The sequence below is a fragment of the Ananas comosus genome, linkage group 8 (genome assembly GCF_001540865.1).
Source record: "Ananas comosus cultivar F153 linkage group 8, ASM154086v1, whole genome shotgun sequence".
Lineage (NCBI taxonomy): Eukaryota > Viridiplantae > Streptophyta > Magnoliopsida > Poales > Bromeliaceae > Ananas > Ananas comosus.
The window spans coordinates 9,547,864-9,569,475 of NC_033628.1; the positions used below are offsets into that span (position 1 = coordinate 9,547,864).

The window sequence follows — 21,612 nt, forward strand, 5'->3', positions numbered from 1 at the left end:
TCACTTATTTCTAGCAGAACATTTAGAAACTTCTTATTTTAAAAAATTGATACTGCAAGTAGTCATTTAATTTGTGGTTTTTATTCAGAATTAAAATCTCCTGTAGTTTGATTGTGGGAAGATTGTGTTACCTACAATGGAAAAAATATGGTGAAAAAAATATCATATTTGTTTTCGTAGGCGTATTACGTTGTACATATCATAATAAGTAGGTTAACAAAAATTTACAGTCTCATTAGAAAAGGGAGCAGCATATTTTTTTATGTTTTCATTCTAATTCCATTTTGACTAATAGTTTTGGGTTGTTTCTTGTACCAAACGGATTCGAAATATTGAATTTTGATGACTATCATAATACTTACTCTTTTTAGAAAGAAAAATGATATATGTACATTTTATTGTAGAGCGTACGTATATTTACACCTCATCATCTAAGGGTTTAAAAATAAAAAATAAAAAAAGGTTTGAAGTACTAAAAGAAAAGGGATAGAACATGTGAATAAATCTGGATGCTTTGGAGGCTAGGTTGTAAGATATGCACTTACACAGTAATAAGTGTTATTGATAGTATTGCTTTTTCAAAAGAGAAAAATGATTAGCACAGCTAAGTGATCAAACTAATTCACATCAATTTTGCATCATATTCTTGGAGTGCCTTACATAAGAATGAAATCATTGCTCACTCTTTTAGGTCTAATTATGGTGTAATGAGTTGGATCTTCTTCATTTGTGATATGGTGTAATGAGTTGGAACTTCTTCATTTGTGAAAGGGCCTTAATTATAGAGGTGTTGTTGTGTCTATGATTGTTGTTCCTTGTACTGGGCCCTAATAATTAGTAATAACTACATTGTAGGTGATTACTAGGCAACATAAACTAAACCCCACATATGAGGTTCTCCTCTGCATGTATTTGTTTATAAATATGTAAAAATGAAAATATTAAATGAATTTGGAAATGGAATTTTTTTTTAAAAAAAAAAATCATCTCTGAACTTTACATTCTAGCCGTAACAAAATTTTAGCAGTCCTTATCTATGACTGTATATATTATACTTTAATATCAAATCATACAGCAGATTGCTTTGTATTTATTATCCTGTCATATATATATATATATATATATATATATATATATATATATATATATATATTGAGAGAGAGAGAGAGAGAGTTGGACTGGGCTATTATTAGTAGCAAAATTTTATTGTTGTTACCGGTTTTTTAGCCTTTGGATCAACTCTTTTCATTATTTCTAGCCATTTGATTAAATACTATAACCCAGTGGGGACCACTCAACCCTAAGGAGACCACTTAACTCTAACCGACTAATATCATTCCGACCCTATAATTTTTCATCCAAAGGTTAAAAACTTGATAGTAAAAAAAGCGTTTTACTATTAATAATATTCCAATCTAATTCATATATATATATATATATATATATATTGATGACTATAGAATAGATAGCAAAAAATAATAGAACAATAAAATAAAATAATACTATTTTACGACATGTATGGGAATTAAATTCATAATCTCTTAGAATAGAGAAAATTTAAAACTGGCTCTAATATCGTGTTACTAAAAAGATCAATTTAAAAGAGTTAAATTTAGATATTTAATCTGATTTTGGTCATACTTAAGCTCAATTACAACTCATAAAGTTGGTTTAAGTGGGGCACGTGTGTACTCTAAAAATCAATTCCATTTTTCACATGAGGTAGCAAAATATATAATCAAAATATCTTATATTAAAATGAAGTTTTAAAAACAACAAACATTATTGTACTTAAACCAATATAAACACACATCAGTGGATCCCACCTGGGCCCATCTCAAACTCCCGAAAGAATAATGAAAAAAATAGAGCAAATTACACTTTTGGTCCTCAAACTATGAAAAGCTTGACATTTTAGTCCTCAAACTTTAATTCAGTATAATTTATATGAAATGTGTGACAGTTTAGCTTTTGAATTTTAATTAGTTGTCATTTTTAGTTCGAGTTATAAGACATCTAATATTTTAGTCTTTAAAATTTTTGAATTATTAAAATTGAGTTTCACGATCTAATTTTTTTGAATAAATATTTTGAATTATTAATATTAAAATAATATAGAATTTTGAATACTAAACTATTAAGAGTTAAAAATTATAATAAATTAAAATTTGAGAATTAAAGTGTTCTTGATAGTTTGAGTACCAAAAAGTGTAATTTACCCTTCAAAATCGTAGTACCCGATTCAAATCACTGGTACAATCCTGCCACGTGTCCTCTGAAAAAATAATGGGCCCACTCGATTTCAAAAATCAAAAACGGTCGGATAGACCCGCATCCACGGCCGTCCGATCCCCTCCTCCCCACCCGCATCAGAACCCCTCCCCACCGTCCATTTCAAAAACTCAAAAACTTAAACCCCGTATACAAAATTCAAAACCCCTGCTATTCTCTCTCTTCTACGAGAGCACGAGATCAGAGAAACTTATATCGAAGACACAAACTATTACAAGAAGAGGTGATTATCCTCGCTCTCTCTCCCTACAATTTTTACTAGCTCTAAAATCATTTATTTTGTTTCAAAATATTTCTACGACACGAGCCGTGGCGATCGCTGTAGTTTGATGATCTCTGCTTCTTCTATCTCAGCTGTTTTCGCTCTCATTGCTGTTGTTTGGTTCGTAAAGCGGAGGAGAGTAGGAGGAGGAGGAGGAGGAGTTCGCGGTCGATCTACGCCTTTTCGCGACGCGTCTCGCGCAAGCGGAGAGATCGAAAGAGGTAAATTTACACGAGCCTTTCGAATCCGTTCCTCCTCTCGCTTTTGCTTTAAGTTTCGGGGATTTGTCTTGGATTCCACTGCTCCTTTGAAACTTTTTCTCTTTTTTTTTTTTTTTGTTCTTACAAGCCAAGTTTTACCTTTGTGTTTTCGCTTTTTCTTTTGTGGAATTGTATGAGGACCCCTCAAGTATAGTGATACTCGTGATGGATCCTTCAAAACTTCGTTTCTTTTTTATACTAAATTTTTTAGGCTAAATTACTTAAAATTTTTTTTATAAATATCCGAATTTTTACTTTTTTTTTTTTTTACTTTCAAAAATTTATATTTTTAGTTTTTTAATATTTTAAGTTGTTGCATTTAGCCCTACTTCGTTAGGGTTTATTATTATTCCATCTATTTTTTATAATTTATATCTAATTATATTAAAAAATTAATTTTTTAATAAAAAAAGAGTAATTTAGTCATTTTATTTTTTTTTATTAATGTCGTACTCTCTAAAAATATTTTTGAAATTTTAAGAAATAAAATATAGATTTTAAAAAGTCGAAGAGAAAAAATAAAAAAAAGGATATTTATAAGAGAGTTTTTATATTTTACTCAAATTTTTAACATAAATTAGAAGAATTTGAAAGTAAGAAAGTTTCAGCCAAAATTTTTAAATTAGTTTGGGAACGTGTTTCAAAATGGGCTATTGTTGAGGGGTCTCGAATTGATATTCCGATTATTTTTTTTCTCGCTCGACCGGCACCGACGGGTTTGAACCGGGCTCTCACCGCCGGTTCTATGGGGTGACAAAATGACTGATTTGCCCCTCGGACGCGTGGGGGTATTTGAAACTTCTAGTACGAGCCGAGGGCGTTATGGTAAATAGAGTCCCGTTTAGGAGAGCGGTAGTTTTCGTAGGGGCATTTTGGGGATTTTGAGCGGTAGCTCTCGCTCTTTACCGAACCCGGGCTACGCGCACGGCTCACGTGAGCTTGGGCGCATCTTTATAGGTAGGAAAAAATAATAATAATAATAAAAGAAAAAAGATATCCACGCCGACGAGTTGGAATCATGACCCAACGATTCATGACTCGCGAGGCGTGACTCGGACTAGGCCCTTCTTGTTGGCTCGGTCACGCCCTTTTTATTTGGATAAAAATGTACGAAATTTATGTGATGCCAATAAAATATGGGTAAACTTCAAAAACTACTCTTGTCCTTTCACATTTTCTCACTTTAACATTCTGTGATTTAAAGTGTATCAATTTAGTATCTTGTGATTTTATTTTTATCATTTTATCATTTTATCAGCTCATTCGTTAATATTTTATTAAATTATATACAAAAGACTTCAGATACCCTACCTAGAATAGGTTTATCGAATATTCACTTTAGTACTTTTTAGTTTTAATTTTGTCACTGATTTAACAAAAAAAATTAGTGGAGAGGATAGTAAAAGGAGAAAAAAATAAAATTACGGAATACTAAATTAATACACTTTAAACCACATGATACTAAAATAAAAAAGTGTGAAACCATAGAGGTGGTATTTGAAGTTTTTTTTATAAAATATCAACACGATACAGTCGTTGTATTAATGACACAATTCAAAATTCTCTTTTTTAAAATTAATAAGTAATTTTTTCAATAATGCTCAAAGAATTGGTAAATATATATAATAAAGAATTATAATACTTTGTTGCTAAAAAAAATAAATATTTCATGCTATTATGTATCGACGTATATATATTTTTGTGATGGAAATGCATTGATATGGTCCGACATACATTGTGTTAGCAAGTTTTTAGCACAATTCTATGTCACGATACTTAAATTTTTATTACGAATCATTTTGATTTAATAATCTAACATCTTAAAATTTTAATTTTGCTTTCTAATTTTTTAATTTATTTGATTTAAGCCAGTCAACAGCACATTAGCTTCAAATTTAACTTGATTGTTTATTTTAATAAATTTATCATTGCGAGAATTATATAAAAATTACTAATTAAATCTACAAAGATAACGACACATTTATTTTTTTTTTTTTGAGAGAAAAGGTAGTATGCTCTCTGCTTTGCTCATTTTCGACGCATTCAAATTTTGAAATAAAAGTGTCGTTGATAGATTCAAAACAAACAAATTGAAAGAATGAGTAGTAAAATTTGAATTTTGAAATATTGGATAACGGAGTCAAAATGATACAGTTCAAATAAGTTTGCTACATTTTTATCTTAGATATTTTAGCAAAAAACTTATGGAGACTTCTCAACCTTAGCATATTGCAAAACAGCTCCCTCAGTTTCCTCTTTTTTTTTTTTTGGAATAAATGTAATTTTTAATTTCAATTTATTTAAGTTGACTTATTTTATGTTCTGAAAGAAAGAGTTTTAGTAAAAAGAGAAATAATTTTAATAAAACTAATTGTTTTATACGTATGATCTGTTGGAGAGTTTTGGTCTAAATGAAGCATATATGTGTCTAAGAATAATATAATATATCTCATAAAACTTATCAAATTTAAATAAATATTTTCAGCATATTAAGTCTCGACCAATTAGTATATATATCAAATATTTATTATTTTTAATTATTTGATATAAAATTATTGGTATATGAGTTCGTAACACGGAAACCCCTTAACTACAGGGCTTTTGAAATGGCCTCCTTTTGTTGGTACGTTTTAGAACTTTGACTCTTTTTAATTTCAATAATTTTGTGCGATTAAAATTCAAAATTTTACCAACTTACTAATGACTCTGTTAACTTGGATGGTTTTAATCACTTTTAAATAATAAATATTGTAAAATATATAAAGTTTCATCAAGTTTAATAATATTAACGAATGCGTAATAGCTGATATGATTACTAATATATAAAATTTCAATTTAACAAAATATAATAATAAAAAATAGAAAAATGTAAAGTTGAAGGACCCATTTCAAAAACGAATTACAGTTGATGATGTCTCAGTACTTTTTTCCTTTTTTCTTTTTGGATTTGGCTCCTTTTTTTTTCTTTTTTTTTCNTACACATGCAAACCACACAATAACGCTACATAAATAATAGTGATTTATGTTTTCAGCTTGGTTAGCTAAGGTTGTGACCTATTTAGCAGGTAACCTAACCTACTCTTGACATATATAATTTTAGTAGGATAAACTTTAAATACCGTCCTTATAGTTCATATTTTTTTATTTTAGTATTTTATAATTTAAAGTATATCAATTTAGTACTTTATGATTTTTTTTTTTTCGTCAATTCCTCCATTAACATTTCGTTAAAAATGTATATAAAAAATTTCAGATAAGGTTTATTGAATATTACTTTAGTACCCTTTAGTTTTAACTTTGTCACTAATTTAATGAAAAAAATTAGTAGATGGAATAATAAAAAGAGAAAAATAAAATCACAGGGTACTAAATTTGATACACTTTAAACCACAGGGTACTAAAAGTGAGAACGTGCGAAACCACAGGTGTGGGATTTGAATTTTTTCCATTTTAGTACTAGTAAGTAACTTTTAATAAGAATTTTCATATATTATAACTCATGGGCTAATAAAGCACTTAATTTAAGTCAAAACCATATTTGACTTATTTCCATGTAGCTAACTAATTAATTTTCTCAACTCTCTCTTGAGAGAGTGTTGATTTATTTCATTAGACAATTGGATCTTCTGTAGTACTATATATACTTTTTGCTGAAACTGTTTACAAAGTTTTAATATTTTATTTAGATTATGCATGTTCAAATCAATTTTTTTCTTTGTGATCTTAATATAACTATTCAAGAGTAAGAATAATTTCTCAGCTAAGGCTAATGTTTTGGTAAATGCTTGATTTTACAAGGTAGCGCAAATTAATATTAAAGTTACCACAAATTTAATTTATTCTTCTGTGATTAATATTGGCTTAAAAAGACTAGCATCTTGTCATGCGGTGGGAGGTCAGGTTAGACTGAATCATGTTCAAAATAACGAAAGATCGGGTTGGATCGAGTCATCTTTGAAGTGGCGTGAGGCTAGTGAGATCGAATCACAATTTAAATTTGTGGATACTGTATCAACACGCTTTAAGTGAATTAATTACGTATTTTTAATAGTTTGAAATTTTGAAATTAATGATTAACGCCAACAATCCGATAATTCAAAAACTATTTTAGCTGACCATAGTTGAAACATACACAAATGGGAAGATTTATAAAAATGCTTGCTCTTTTTATATGCAAAATCCCTGCACCTAAGCCCTCTGCAGCTGCTCTTTTTTCCATACAGTTGTGTCTGGAATTGGTACATTGGGCAAATGAATGGGATTTTGGAATTTTGTTTCAATAGTGACAGGTGGTAGAGGAATCGCAAACAAGTAAGAACATGCTAGGACTAGTCAATGTCCCACCCAATACTTATTTATTTTTTTATTTTTTTGGTTGGGACCATTTTAGGTTATAGTATTCTCTTGTCCCTATTCACTTGGAAATTAGAAAAAAAAATTTATGAAGTCAATAATTATTTATTTTTCACAAGAGGGCATGAACAACAAAAATTTACTGGTTTTACCAAGAGGCAACATCATCTTACTAAATAAAATGCAACAACAAAATATAATTACATTTGTGGAGTAATACTGCTGTACTTTTATGAGTATGGAGTTTGTCGTATTCATAAGTCATTCGATTATAGAGTTGCTGAATTAGCGGTTTATACTCTGAAATATGATTCAAATCATCATTTGAAATATCTAAAAATTGAATTTTATAATTTTTTTAAAATTATAACAAAATCCACCAAGTGAGTTTATTTTAAAGTTTTAGAATCCAATGAGTTTTTAAAAATAAAAAAATCAAATTCTTTTAATTCATGATCAAAATTATGAAATTTTCATTTAGATAGTGAATAAATTTATTGTTAATAAAAAAATTCAACTGATTTCGATTCTTTTGTATTATTAAACTATAAAACGATTTATACTAGCAGTTAAAATTATTGGCTTAAACGGGTCAGCATCCTCTCCTGTGGTGGGAGGTTATGTTGGGTCGAGTCATGTTCGAAGTAGCGTAAGACTGGTTGGATCGAGTCACAGTCGAGGCTTGTGGGTACTGTATCTATATATTTTAAGTGAACTAGTTGTATATTTCTAAAAGTTCGAGCTTTTGAAATTAATGGTTAGCGTCAACAATTCGATAAAAATTATCAATTTTGAAGGTTTTAATCATAAAGCTATGATGTTCAAAATTTATAAAATTTAACTTATAGAATGTTTAAGTAATCTAAATTATATATAACTGAAATAGAGAGTCGATGCTGAAACTCTATATTCAAAAACACTTGTACAAAAAATTTATAGCAGCCAAACTCTATTGCTGTGTATGGGGGTGTATTGGTTAAAAATGGTACTTAATTATTAGGGAAATGAATGTCCTCTCCTTTGTTGCTGTGCTTAAAAAAAGGTGGCAATCCAGCTCGCTGTTCGCGAGCCAGCTCGTGTTGACGATCGAAATGAGCTCGAGATTGACTCGCTTGTTTAGTAAAATGAGCCGAACACGAGCTGGATTTTTCAGCTCGTTTAGTAAACGAGCCGAATACGAATGGGTCAGCTCGCTCGTGTTCGGCTCGATAACAGCTTGAATATATATATATATATATATATATATATATATATATATATATATATATATAATATTATAATATTTTTATTATTAATTTTAGCAGAATAAAAATATAAATGCGAGTTTAATTATAAAAAGACTTATTTATATGTAAAGTTTCAACTGTTAGATCAAAGTTTAATAGATAAAATTTTATAAATTTATTTTATATATATATTTAATCTATTTTTTTTAATTTATTGTTTGTTGGCCAGCTCGTGAGCCAGTTCGTGTTCGGCTAATTAATAAACGAGCCGAATACGAGCTGAATTTTTCGACTCGATATTTTAACGAGCCAACTTGTGTTCGACTCGTTTAATAAATGAGCTGAACACGAGCCGAACCCAGCTCATTCGTGTCCGGCTCGTTTACACCCCTACTTAAAAGTAAACATAAGACACGCATATCGTCCAGCGCCCCCTTTGCTGTAGCCAACTTGTGTGTATAAAGTTGCATACGGTGTCACATGTAGTTGAAACTTGAAAGTGAACATGCAATCTCTCTCTCTCTCTCTCTCTCTCTCTCTCTCTCTCTCTAGAGATGCTGAGTCCAAATCTAAACCATGTTGAGTCCAAATCTAAATTAGCTCATATCAAATGAGAGGTTAGTGAATTGAAATTACAATAAAAATGTTAAAATAACTCTCTCTCTCCACCCCCCACCTCTACTCAAATGAGATAAATATTTCTCTATCAGCACAGTGGCTTTAGAGCACACTTCCGTGCACCGGCTGGTCCTACGTTATTTTCAGTGGAGATTCCCAGTAAGAGCCACAGTGAGAGATAGAGCTTCTAGCATACTACTAAACTTGCTTTTGTTATATGCTATATATTTTTCTTTAATATTCGATCTCCTCTCGCCTACTTAATCCCACCGAGTCGACCTCCCCTTTCCTTTTTGTCCCCCTGAAATAAAATAAAATAAAACAAATCATCTCGACCTCCTCCGCTTCCTCCCTTCTTCTTCTTCTTCTTCTTCTTCTTTAAAGATTCTTTTAAGTGCTAAAATATTTGCTTCCAGATCACATTCAGTCCGTCGTCATTAGACCGATGGCCGACGATCCGGAGCCCGTCCTCGCCGACTCTGCGGAGCAGTGGCTACTCCGCGCCCGGCAGCTGGTGCCGGCCGCCGTCGAGAGCGCCCGCGCGGCGCCGGGCTTCCCGGGCCGCTGGAAGGCCATAATTTCGAAGGTCGAGCGCGTCCCCGCCTGCCTCTCCGACCTCTCCAGCCATCCCTGCTTCTCCAAGAACGCCCTCTGCCGCGAGCTCCTCCAGTCCGTCGCCGCCACCGCGGCGCCGACCCCGCCGCCCTCGGCAAGCTCCAGATGCAGAGCGACCTCGACGCCGTCTCCGGCAAGCTCGACCTCAACCTCCGCGACTGCGCCCTGCTCGTCAAGACCGGCGTCCTCCTCGGCGACGCCTCCGCCGCGGCGCAGCAACCGCAGCCGCAGCAGCCGCCGCCGCACCAGAGCGTGCGGGAGCTGCTCGCGCGGCTCCAGATCGGGCACGCCGAGGCCAAGCACCGCGCCGTCGACGGGCTCCTCGACGTCATGCGCGAGGACGAGAAGAGCGTGCTCTCCGTCCTCGGCCGCAGCAACGCCGCCGCCCTGATCCAGCTGCTCACCGCCACCGCCCCCAAGGTCAGGGAGAAGGCGGCCGCCGTGGTCTGCCTGCTCGGGGAGTCCGGCAGCTGCGAGAATCTTCTCGTGTCCGAGGGCGTCCTCCAGCGGCTGTCCATGTCGGCCGACACCGCGCGGTCCATCGTCGGGCATGGCGGCGTCCGCCCGCTGATCGAGATTTGCCAGACCGGAGACTCGATCTCCCAGTCCGCCGCCGCTGGCGCCTTGAAGAACCTCTCCGCTGTCCCCGAAGTGCGGCAGGCGCTCGCCGAGGAAGGGATCATCCGAGTGATGATCAATCTGCTCGACTGCGGCATCGTGCTCGGCTCGAAGGAATACGCCGCCGAGTGCCTGCAGAACCTCACCGCCTCCAACGACAGCCTGCGAAGGTCGGTGGTGTCGGAGGGCGGGCTGAGGAGCCTCTTGGCCTACCTCGACGGGCCGTTGCCGCAGGAATCCGCGGTCGGCGCGTTGAGGAATCTGGTGAATTCGGTTTCAGCCGACAGCCTCGTCTCTCTCGGCCTCCTCCCGCGGTTAGTCCATGTGCTGAAGGACGGATCTTTGGGCGCGCAGCAGGCGGCGGCTTCGGCCATCTGCCGGATTTCGAGCTCGGCTGAGATGAAGAAACTAGTCGGGGAATTCGGATGCACGCAACTGCTCGTAAAAATGCTCGAGGCCAAGTCGAACGGTGCCCGGGAGGTCGCGGCGCAAGCCGTCGCCAGCTTGATCAGCTACCCGCAGAACTCGAGGGATATCAAAAGGGACGAGAAGAGCGTGCCGAATTTGGTCCAGTTGCTCGATCCTAGCCCGCTGAACACCGCAAAAAAGTACGCGATTTCGTGCCTCTTGTCGCTCTCCTCGAGCAAGAGATGCAAGAAGCTGATGATCTCTCACGGCGCGATCGGGTACCTCAAGAAGCTATCGGAGATGGATGTGGCCGGCGCGAAGAAGCTGCTGGAGAGACTAGAAAGAGGGAAGCTGAGGAACTTGTTCAGTCGAAAGTAGATTCATGTGTAAGCGCTTTTCCCTCTTCTCCCTCTGCAATGTTTTGTTGTCACTTGTATAAAATCTATGTTTCATGGTCTCTATGAAACAGTTCTGACGCTGTGCGACCTTGGTAAATTACTTTCTCTTCTCGAGATGTAATATATGCTCGTAATCTTATATGTCTTCTTCAGCTAATTCTTGTTCTTGTGAGTTCCTGAAATACTCTTATCCTGCTAACTTACTTTCATTAGAATTGCTATTGCTATTTGCGGGTACTCATTACGTATCACTATGAATACATGAAATGCGCAAAGCTGTAGCTGATCACTGCGCTAACCTTGTTGTTTTTGAATTGGAAATAATTGTCCTGCTTGATTCGCCATGATTATACGTAGATGTTGTTCAATCGATTACTGATACTGGGACTTTAGAAGTGGACTTACCACCTGTTAATCTACTAATATTTAAACCATCTTGTTCATTTTCGACCTTGATCTCATTTGCTGCTGCTGTGATCATTAGGTCGAAAGTCTCTTTCGGCTTGTATTGCTGAGATGGACCCCATAACCTGCATATAATTATAACAAAAAGGATAGGCACTGGATTACTTGCAGTAAGGATTCTTTCTACTTGTTTGGTTTCTAAGTATAACATTTTCTTTTCCTAATGTTAATATTTGGTGGACATCCGTCGGCAACACAAAGTTCGGCGATGCAGTTATTGTCACTCAACATTTGACCCTTTTCTGAAGGTATGTATAAATGTACAGTTGTTGTTGTTGTTGTTGTTGTTGTTGTTGTTGTTGTAATTGCGGAATCTTGTTGATACCAAAACTCATTCCCTACATCATGAAGTAATCATCACTGTGTCGATTGGAAGGAAAGCAATTGAGCAGGTGAATTGACATCTTTAGAGCTTGTTTTGTTATTGCCAGAATAAAATTAGTCGAATTCGGATTGGAATAACAAAAGTTATCATTGTAAGATCCATAATCAAAAGAACAAACAAAGTATAGAATCATCTTGTTTTTTTACTGTCATAATGTAATGATGGAGTGTTACTTAAGTTAACTTGTCATGTAAATTTGCGTAGTTAAATTAGGTTATGCAGAGGATGCACAGCACAGAGAACATTGCTACAGATGATACAGTTGATAACATTAATGTATGAGTGTCTATTTGTGGATTTAGTGTTATGAAAAGTTAGGTTGCATTGATTGCTCAAGATTGTAAACATGATCAACCTTAGTGCTTCGTATTGCTCGAATTGCGAATAGTAAGGTGTATATTACATATTATATTACTCAATCAAAGAAATGAATAACTAAATCAAAACTTGCCCTGTTGAATGTTAAAATGTGTAAACACCTCGAGAACTTTAACCTGTTTTGAAATTGATCTCCTGAACCTTTTTTTTTATTTGATTTCCACTCTCTCTACTTTTTACCTGTTTAATTTAACTCCTAATAGCAATTTGGGAGATTTTTCACGGACATTTGTTTTGATTATAATAGAACCCAATAAAATTGCTAACAAAAGGAGCTAAATCAAATGTTTAGTAACTACACAAAGCATAAATCAAATAAGAAAAGTTGGGGAGGTCGATTTCAAAAATAGGTTAATGTCTATGAGGTGTCTAGACATTTTAACCTTTTTTTTTAAAATTTTCTTTTTTGACAAGTACATGCACTATGGAAACCTTTTTTTTTTATTTTCTTTTTTGACAAGTACATGTACTATGGAAACTATTGCAAACCTAGGAGATTGTACATTTACTATCCTTCTGTGCATAAATGTTGAAAATAGTGAGACATGTGCCATCCAAGAAGAGGACATTTAAGAATTTCAATAATAATAATTCAGTTTAAATATTTTGGAACGGTAATTTGCGCCCAACAAGTTGTTGGTGTGTTAGTAGCTGGTCAATAATTAGGTTTTTGTATTTTGGGCGGATGGAAAAGGAATAGAAAAAGAATTATGTATGAAAATATAAGAATCAATAATTTTAGTAATAGCAATTATGATTAAATAGCCCGACAGCTATTAGTGCCGGCGGAATGAGTCTTTATATTTGTATTTTAGACTTCGTTTGGAATTGCGGAGAGATTACGTTACGTGCGGTGAGAAAGTACTTTGGAAAAATACTCTATTTGTTTCCGTACGTAATATTGTGTTCCGCGAAACATATCCCTATATTGACGGGCTGGGCCGCAATTATCTTACTCACTTGGGCTACAAGCCCACCTTTAAAGTAAGAGACCAGTGCACTTTGCTCTCTCACTTTTAGGGGCTATTTGATTTCTCCGAAAAGGTTCACTTTGATCATTAAAATTATTAATTTTAACTCTTTCAATCACAAGATAAATAATATTAAAAAGTTATTAAGTTTAATTTGTAGGTATTTTAAACATTCTAGATAAAATCTAACAAAAGCTAATCCTCGATTCAAAATTTCATCATTGAAAACGATTTGATAATACGGATATTTCCGTGCTTCTAAAAGCACTCCGGCCTATATTTTAATATACATTTAACAATATTTATAACACTTTAAAGGCAAAAAATTTGGGTTAATTAAAAAGATATTTTACCAACAAATGAGGGTCAAATGAAAATTCAATTAATTTTTGGACGAATTATTACACATACAAATATTACTGATAGTTTCTCTTTAGTAGTTTACGCGAATCGTTTCAACAACTCCATCCCATAATTCGTTGGGCATTTTTAACACTAAAATTTTTTAAAAATTTTAAAAATCAGAGAAAAAATTCGAATAGAAATAAAAATGAAACGTAAGGAAGAATTAGGGCTTCTTAATTGTAACGTTTTTTTTTTTTTTTTTCTTCTTTTTGATACCAGTTTCTATAAAAAAGGTTTATTTAAACAATTAAAAAAAATCTGATAATATCAAATACAAAAAAGTCCAAAGTTTATCGTTACACGTCACCTCCAACTTGTGTTCTTCACGACTCTCAAATAAAAAAAATTTATTTTTTTTAAAAAAAATTCGTGTTTTTTATGGACCACATTTGTCATAATAGCAATTCGTGACGAATAAACAAACAGTCCAAAATACGACTTTAATTACAAAGGGATCCCTTACATTTTAGAGTATATATACCTCATTATCTTAAAAATTATAATAATTATATTATTTTTAACAAATTTAAAAATTTAAAGATTATTAGCGAGCTAGATTATAAAAATTTACTAAAATAGATTGATATATTTTATTGTTTTATATTTCAAAATTTATCTTATTTATGACTTAAAAAAGATAGAAAATCAAGAAAAGAGATTTACTATTTTGCTGGTATTTTATATTTTTTATATTTATATAATTTTACTGTATTAAGAGCTTGTTTGGCTAAGAATGGGAATCAGAATCGAAATAAAAGTGAAAATGAACTGAACGAAAACGAAATGATAAAAACTCTAATTTGTTTGGTTCATAAAAGGAACCCTAATTAAAATCATGCTGAAATTGAAATTCAAAAAGATTAAATTTTAATTTAAAATTTATATTTACTACTTAAGTTCGTAATTTAAATTTGAATTTATAATTCAGATTCAAGTTCAAAGTTAAAACTTAAATTTAGAACTAAATTCAAATATTAAACTTATATTAAGAATTTTAAACTGGAAGTTAATACCTTTAAAATTAAAATTTGAATCCATAATTCAAAATCAAATATAAAATTCTAGTTTAACACTAGATATAGAGTAATATTGGATTTACAATTATAGTGAAGGAAAAGAATTCTTTTTTAAATGCCTTTGGGAATCAAAGTTGATTCCAACATCCATAAGAGGAATCATTTTCGAGTTTCGATTTTTTCTGTAACGAAAATTCAAATGTCAATCTTTCAAATCAAACACTAATAATAAAAATGAATAATTTCGATTTAAAGATGCAAACAGAGCGTATCCGGGGGCGGAAGGGCTTCCACCTTCTGCTTCGTTTCTTATCGAATCAGAGTAGTTTTGAAGCTGATTAATTTTAATCCTCCTTTTGGGCTTCATTTAATTATCGCTATATTGGAGGCAGATCAGGGTGGACGAATCAAAAAATGAAAGCAAGGGGTTATCTGCTTCCCATTTCATTTACTTTGTGGATCAAGACAGATTCAAAACGGATTACATTTTTCTATATTTCTTGTTCCCACTTATTATCCTATCCTGAAACAGATTGGGGGGAGCTCCGCCGACCTAGATCCATTTGTATCCTCTCCGGAGCGGATCGGGAGGAGCTCCACCGACCTAGATTTCTGTTTCGAATCTTAAAAATCGAAACATGCCCTAACTGTAGATGACTTTATCCACCAATATAGTTTTGTAAAATTTACAGCTAAATTTTATAATTATCTCAATTTTTTAACTTATCTAAAATAATGGTAAAATTGTAAAAAAATAATTAGTACAATTTTTAGTAGTCGCAGAGGACGGAATCGAGACACGCTAAAGTGCAAGGGGGCTATTTGTAAATTGCGGAGAGAAACCCCCGAAAAATCTCGTCCCCACAAATATCATCTCCTACTCGATCCACACCATCGCGTAGTGAGGAGGAGAAGTGGTCGCGGAGCGATTCGTTTCCCCCCTAATCTATCCTCTTTTTATTTTTTGTGCTATTTTTGAGGTATTAATCTCTTCTCTTTCCCTCCGCTTTCGAGTTTTTGATCTTATGAAGGTTTTGCGTTTGGTGATTGATCTTAGAATTTATAAATTTGTAGTTTTTTTTTTGTGGTTCTAGCACCAATTTCTCCTAAATTAGAGCTTGATGATCCGTAGGAATCATATGATTATTAACAATCCTTTTTTTTTTTTTTTCTTACGTTGTTTAGGTTTATGTTTGGGTGGATTGTTCAGGAATCAAAAAATAAAAAGGAGGCAAAAGTTTGGGCTTTTAATTATTTTTGGAGTAAAATGTACAGAGGCCTCCTAAACTTTAGCTCTTGTAAATAGGCGCTTAAGCTTTTAATTTTGACAATCATTTCTCCTAAATGTAGTGAGCTAATGACAAAACCCTCACTATGAAGATACTAATCACACTAGTAAATAAATATGATGTATCTAAATTATCCATAATCAAAATATACAAGATTGGAGTAAATGAAGTTGAATGAGAAAAATTCAAACATAACCACAACAACAACACAAGATTTGCGTGGTTCACCCAAACCGGACTACATCCACGGGTACGAAGAGATCAAATCCACTATCAAATGAGGAGATTACAAGATTTGGTTAGAGATTACTACTTTATTACAATAAGTTTGCAACCTTCTAATTGGAAAAAACCCTTCTTGCTACACCTTCATCTAAGCACCTTTCGAATCCGTGAAACCCGCTTCGAAATGCCTCTTAGAATTCCTCCAATCAACCTTGGAAGCTTTTGAATCAAGCAAGAAGAACAAAAGAGCTCTTTCTTCAACCCTCTCTACACCTCTCTTCTCTATCTCAAGAAAAGGAAAACTTAGAGAGCAAACAAAATGAGAACTCTCTCTTTCTAAACCCAAAGAGAATCTCTCTTAACATCATTTGGCCCAATATACCAAATGGGTCAACTAAAGTCCAAACTAATTACTAACTAGCCCATTACATGAATTATTGAACCAAACCCAAAATAAAATCAATTATGCTAATAAGTGAATTTGATATCACTACCCCAACACTAAATTTTACAAATAGTTTAATCTTATAAGAGTTCAATATATATATATATATATATATATATATATATATATATATATTATTTTTCAATTTTGATAATTAAGTACAATGATGGAAGAATAGGTTGAACTAACCTTCAGTTTTTATCGCTTATTTCACATGTTAGGATACAAAATTAAATTTTTTTTTTTTTGTGTTTTGAAGCTTTATAGAATTGTATGCCATACATACGGCCAAAACAATTGTGTAGTTTATAAGTTTAAGTGAAGAGAGTGGTTTATTGAACTATTTGATAAAGTTTAAGGGCTCCAATTGCTAAAATTGTAAGTTCAGATTGCCTGCTAACAAAAGAGCTAAAGTCAGGGTCTTTATACATTTTTTTTTTCCATTTTTTTTCGGTATGAAGTTTGGACTTTGCTTTATTTTTTGGCGTAAAATAACGGATTAATTGCACTAGTAACTGCCTGAACTTTTGCCAAAGTCTTGCTTTGGTCCTATTCTCTGAAAGTGAACTTAATGCTCCTGAACTTCAAATAATATGTTAAATTAGTCTGTTCTATCATCTGATGTTAAGTTCGTCGATACAAGGTTGCAGTGCGAAGTTACGAACACTAAGTGTTTTTTGACAAAAAAAAACTTGACCTTAAAAGGTTTCTTTCTACATTGAAAAGGGCATTTGTTGTTTAAATGAGCTTTTCTAAAAAAATTGTAACCATCCTTTTTGTTAAATGATTAGTTCTAATTCGCGCCTTTAGTGCATACATGAGTTCAGAAACAGTTTACTTGGCTTTGTGATATTTTCTTTCTTTTTTATCAGTAAAATCAACGTCGAATAACAAAATAGGCCAATTGGTATATTTATAGGACTAGGCGGCATTAAGTTCATTTTAAAGGAATAGGATGCGAAGTGAAACTTTGATAAAAGTTTGGGGCTACCAAATGCAATCAACCCTACGTTTTATGGCGTCTAATTTTGTATATTACTACGGAAAAGTTGGCAGTGCTATTGATGATAAAAAGTGTATCTTCTAAAAGATGGGGTTTTTCTTTTTCAATCTCTCTTTTATTTGGCATCAACTTACAAATGCGAAAGTCTGCGGTTATCTTATTTAGTGTTTCACTTGTGTTTCCTATTACTTTAACCCATGTGTTGTAGCTAGGTATAACTGCAGCTGAGACCAGGACAATTTATACTAATTTTAGTTTAACATGCTGTTTAGAGTAATGGCTGCGATATTCCGTGGTTTTATTTGGCTGATAAAGCAGCTTATCTCATTTGTTCAGGTCTAAGAACCATTTAGCTCTGCATGTGAATTTCAAACTGAAACCTGCCAATTTATGATAATTACTAATGCAAGTTAGTATTACCTGCAAGCCAGTCGTTGAACTTATGCAGAGAGACATTATATCTCAGGAATTAACTTATTGAACTTTGTAACTTCATCAACTTCCTCTTGCCCCTGAACTTCATTCAATGGTTTTAATATTTGTTAGAGAACATGATTGTTTTATGATCTGTATTGCATAGGAAATCACCTTATGTTTAAATTTCAAGGGGAGAAAAAATTGCTATATGATCATCTAAATAGTATAATGACAAAAAAATAAAACCAGTTTTTTTGTTTTCTTGAATTTAAAACATTGGGTGATTCCTTATGCATATTCATTGAAAAGAAAGGATTACAAAGCAAACATATACCTCCTATCCATTAAGAGCAAACATATGTTTTGTTCAGTATTTTACACTTAATGATCTTGTTTTTCTGATCTAATGTCCAAGAAGTCAGAGTAATTGGCTGGAAACTGTGCTTGTTTGGTTTGCTTCTACTGATTCTCTATATGAGAAGTAGAAGTCGAGCGCATTCGGCAAACAAAAATCTGGAGCTTTTCTAACAGAAGTTGGAATCTGAATTCGGCCCATATGCTGAAGCTCCAACCTGAAAACTATGCTTCAAGATTCTAACCACAGTAGGAAATCTTCAAGGGGATATTCATGGACATCCACTAAATCTAATTTAGAACCCTAGTAGCTAGTGCATTAAGAATGCCCCCAACAGCTTCTTGAGCTTCAAGCTAGTTATTCTGCTTTCACGGCCTATAAGCTGATTCTACCTTTGTGCCCATAGGCACCAAAGTGTTCCAAAAGTATGGCTGTTGCCTTTTGTTCTCATGCAGAGAAGTCGCTGAAACAGCCAGGCTAAGAGCCAATCTAGTCTTTTTTCTTGTCCATCATCTCTTCTAACTGTTTTGGTTGCTCGTTTAATACAGCAGGGTTGGTTAGGATAAAAGATGAGCACATTAGATGCAACTAGAGCAGAGCTTGCTCTCGTAGTTTTGTACTTGAACAAAGCGGAGGCCAGAGATAAGATCTGTAGGACTATTCAATATGGATCGAAATTTTTGAGCAATGGACAGCCTGGTACTGCACAAAATGTTGACAAATCAACTACCTTGGCACGGAAAGTTTTCCGGCTTCTGAAGGTCTTTTTTTTAAAAAAATTAAGGATAAGATCCATAAAGTGTGACATTTTCTCTATTGCGTAGTCTGATATCCACTTTCTCCTCACCCTTGCAGTTTGTTAACGATTTGCATGCTCTTATAAGCCCGTCTTCTCAGGAAACTCCACTTCCAGTTATCTTACTTGGAAAGGTTCCTTACATCCTACTTATTTTATAGCTGGTATCTAGTATCTTATTGTTTATGCTATTAATCACTGCTTTTGACATGTAAACCTTTTTGTAGTCAAAAAACGCATTGCTATCAACTTTCTTGTTCCTGGATCAAATTGTGTGGGCTGGTAGAACTGGGATTTACAAGGTAAACTTCCAATGTTCGCTCGAAGTTACAATTTTCATCTTTCTTTTCTCTTTGTAAAGCCGGAATTCATTTGCCTTGTTGGTGTTTTACAGAACAAAGAACGCGCAGAACTAATTGGCAGGATTTCACTGTTCTGTTGGATGGGTTCCTCTGCTTGTGTGACTTTAGTTGAGGTAGATTCCTTTAATTCTTTTGTGGTGTTAAAGAGTCTACATGTGCATAGTGATGTGTTTACTGCTGAGAGAAATTCTCAACCATCGGAGTTGATTTTACCATGTCTCTTTTGCTGGCTTTGGTCGTTGGTTGGTTTGGCTTACCTATGTAGTAATAAGACAGCAGCTCGTGCATTAATTGGCAGCAGAAGAGATTCCGCTCTTTCAGATACATCTGATATCCAATTTTTAACTCCACCCCCCTTCAAAATACCACTATGTAGGGATAAAAATATGAACTATAGCTCAGCATTTATATTTACGGACTCGCTTTTACTATATCTATTAATCCTTAACCTATTTATAAGGAGTTAGCATCATAGTGTCAATATGCACATAGTAATCCAGTTGTGTTCACACATATTTTGTGATTTCACCGTCTTTTATCTTTTATCCAGCTGGCAGAGCTTGCTAGGTTATCTGCATCAATGAAGAAGTTAGGGAAGGAGCTAAAGAATGCTGATAAACACAAAGTATGTTCCTGTGTCACTTCACTGAACGTTCATTACTTCTGATTCGTAATTGCCTAATTCTTGATGTTTACTCAAACACGGTGGGCTTAGGATGAGCAATACCGCAACAAAGTGAAAGAGTCAAATGAAAGGCTACTGTCATTGATAAAAGCATCTATGGATATAGTGGTTGCTGTTGGGCTGCTTCAGCTGGCGCCAAAGAACGTCACTCCGAGAGTGACAGGTGCATTTGGATTCATAACCTCGCTTATTTCTTGCTATCAGGTAACCATTCCATAGAAATCAGGAGAGTCTTTTCTTCTTTGTTGTAGTTTCTTTTTCTATCTTGTGGTTTCTAATTTCACTTGTACCATCTTTATGCGCAGTTGCTTCCATCTCGAGCAAAAGCAAAGACAACATGAGGATGGTTCCCTCCTGTATTCGTCACTCTGGAATATCATTGCGATTATTAGAATGATATTTATGCTACACTTTGGAAAATTATAGAACAGTGGTATGAAAGATGGACAGCTAATCACTTCAGGCTCTAGAGATTATGCTGAATATAAATGGATACACTTCCTACAGTCTATCTTCTTTTTCCATAAGGGTGCGTTTGGTTCGCATTATGAAAGATTACTAGGAATAAAAGAAATCCGAGAATCTTATTCCTATTCATCCTATTACTAAGAATGTGGAATTCTTGTGTTTGGTTCGCACGGTAATATTAATTAGCCATGTTATTTAATATTACAAAAAATATACAATTAATTAATTAATTAATTAATTTAATTTTAGATAATGTTACCAAAAGTTTCAACATCTTTTTAGAAAAAGGGAGAGAGAGTATAAGTTAGAGAGAGAGAGCATAATTAAAAAAATAGAAAGAAAAATATAGTCAAAATTAGAGGGAATGAGAGAGTTGAAATTTTAGAAAGAGAGAGAGAGAGAAAGCTTAGTTTAGAGAGAGAAAAAAAAGTTGAATTTTAGAGAGAAAAATAAGTTTAGGGAGAGATATAAGGTTAGAGTGTAAAGAAAAATAATATCAATTAGCCGGCGGTTAAGAAGAAAGAAAGAGATTAGACATATTATGATTACCCCAATCCATTAATATGAGAATACCCACCATCCCTCAAGGGAATGAGATTAGTATTTGGGATGAATCTTATTTCCAAGTGAATCCAATATTACCAACTAGATTACTTAGTGCGTTTAGCCAAACACCGTCATATTTTTTTATTCCCATTGGATTACTAGGAATCTTTAAAAGATAGCGCGAACCAAACGCACCCTAATGGTTATACAAATGCAGTACTTAATAATATATTGTAGTTGCTGTTTGGTTCCATGCTTTATTGTGCTACAGCATTTTGCCCGAGTACTCTAACATGCAGTTAAATGGAAATTTTTCGTAATTAGAGCGGCGTGCTATTTGGGGTTAAAAGG

General features: G+C 34.2%; 1 protein-coding gene and 1 pseudogene across 2 annotated transcripts; both read left to right on the top strand.

The window, feature by feature from the left end:
* On the top strand, positions 9,161 to 11,273 carry LOC109714529 (annotated as a pseudogene).
* Positions 15,519 to 20,842, top strand: LOC109714272 (peroxisomal membrane protein 11C-like). 2 transcript variants are annotated; one of them, XM_020238814.1, is made up of 8 exons: positions 15,519 to 15,650; positions 18,953 to 19,165; positions 19,260 to 19,334; positions 19,428 to 19,502; positions 19,595 to 19,675; positions 20,113 to 20,187; positions 20,278 to 20,451; positions 20,553 to 20,842. In XM_020238814.1, exons 2-8 carry the CDS (start codon positions 18,974 to 18,976, stop codon positions 20,586 to 20,588), a joined length of 708 nt encoding a protein of 235 aa, XP_020094403.1. In that variant the 5' UTR covers positions 15,519 to 15,650; positions 18,953 to 18,973; the 3' UTR covers positions 20,589 to 20,842. The 2 variants fall into 2 exon arrangements, with proteins under 2 accessions (XP_020094403.1, XP_020094404.1); XM_020238815.1 differs by having other exon boundaries at positions 18,956 to 19,165.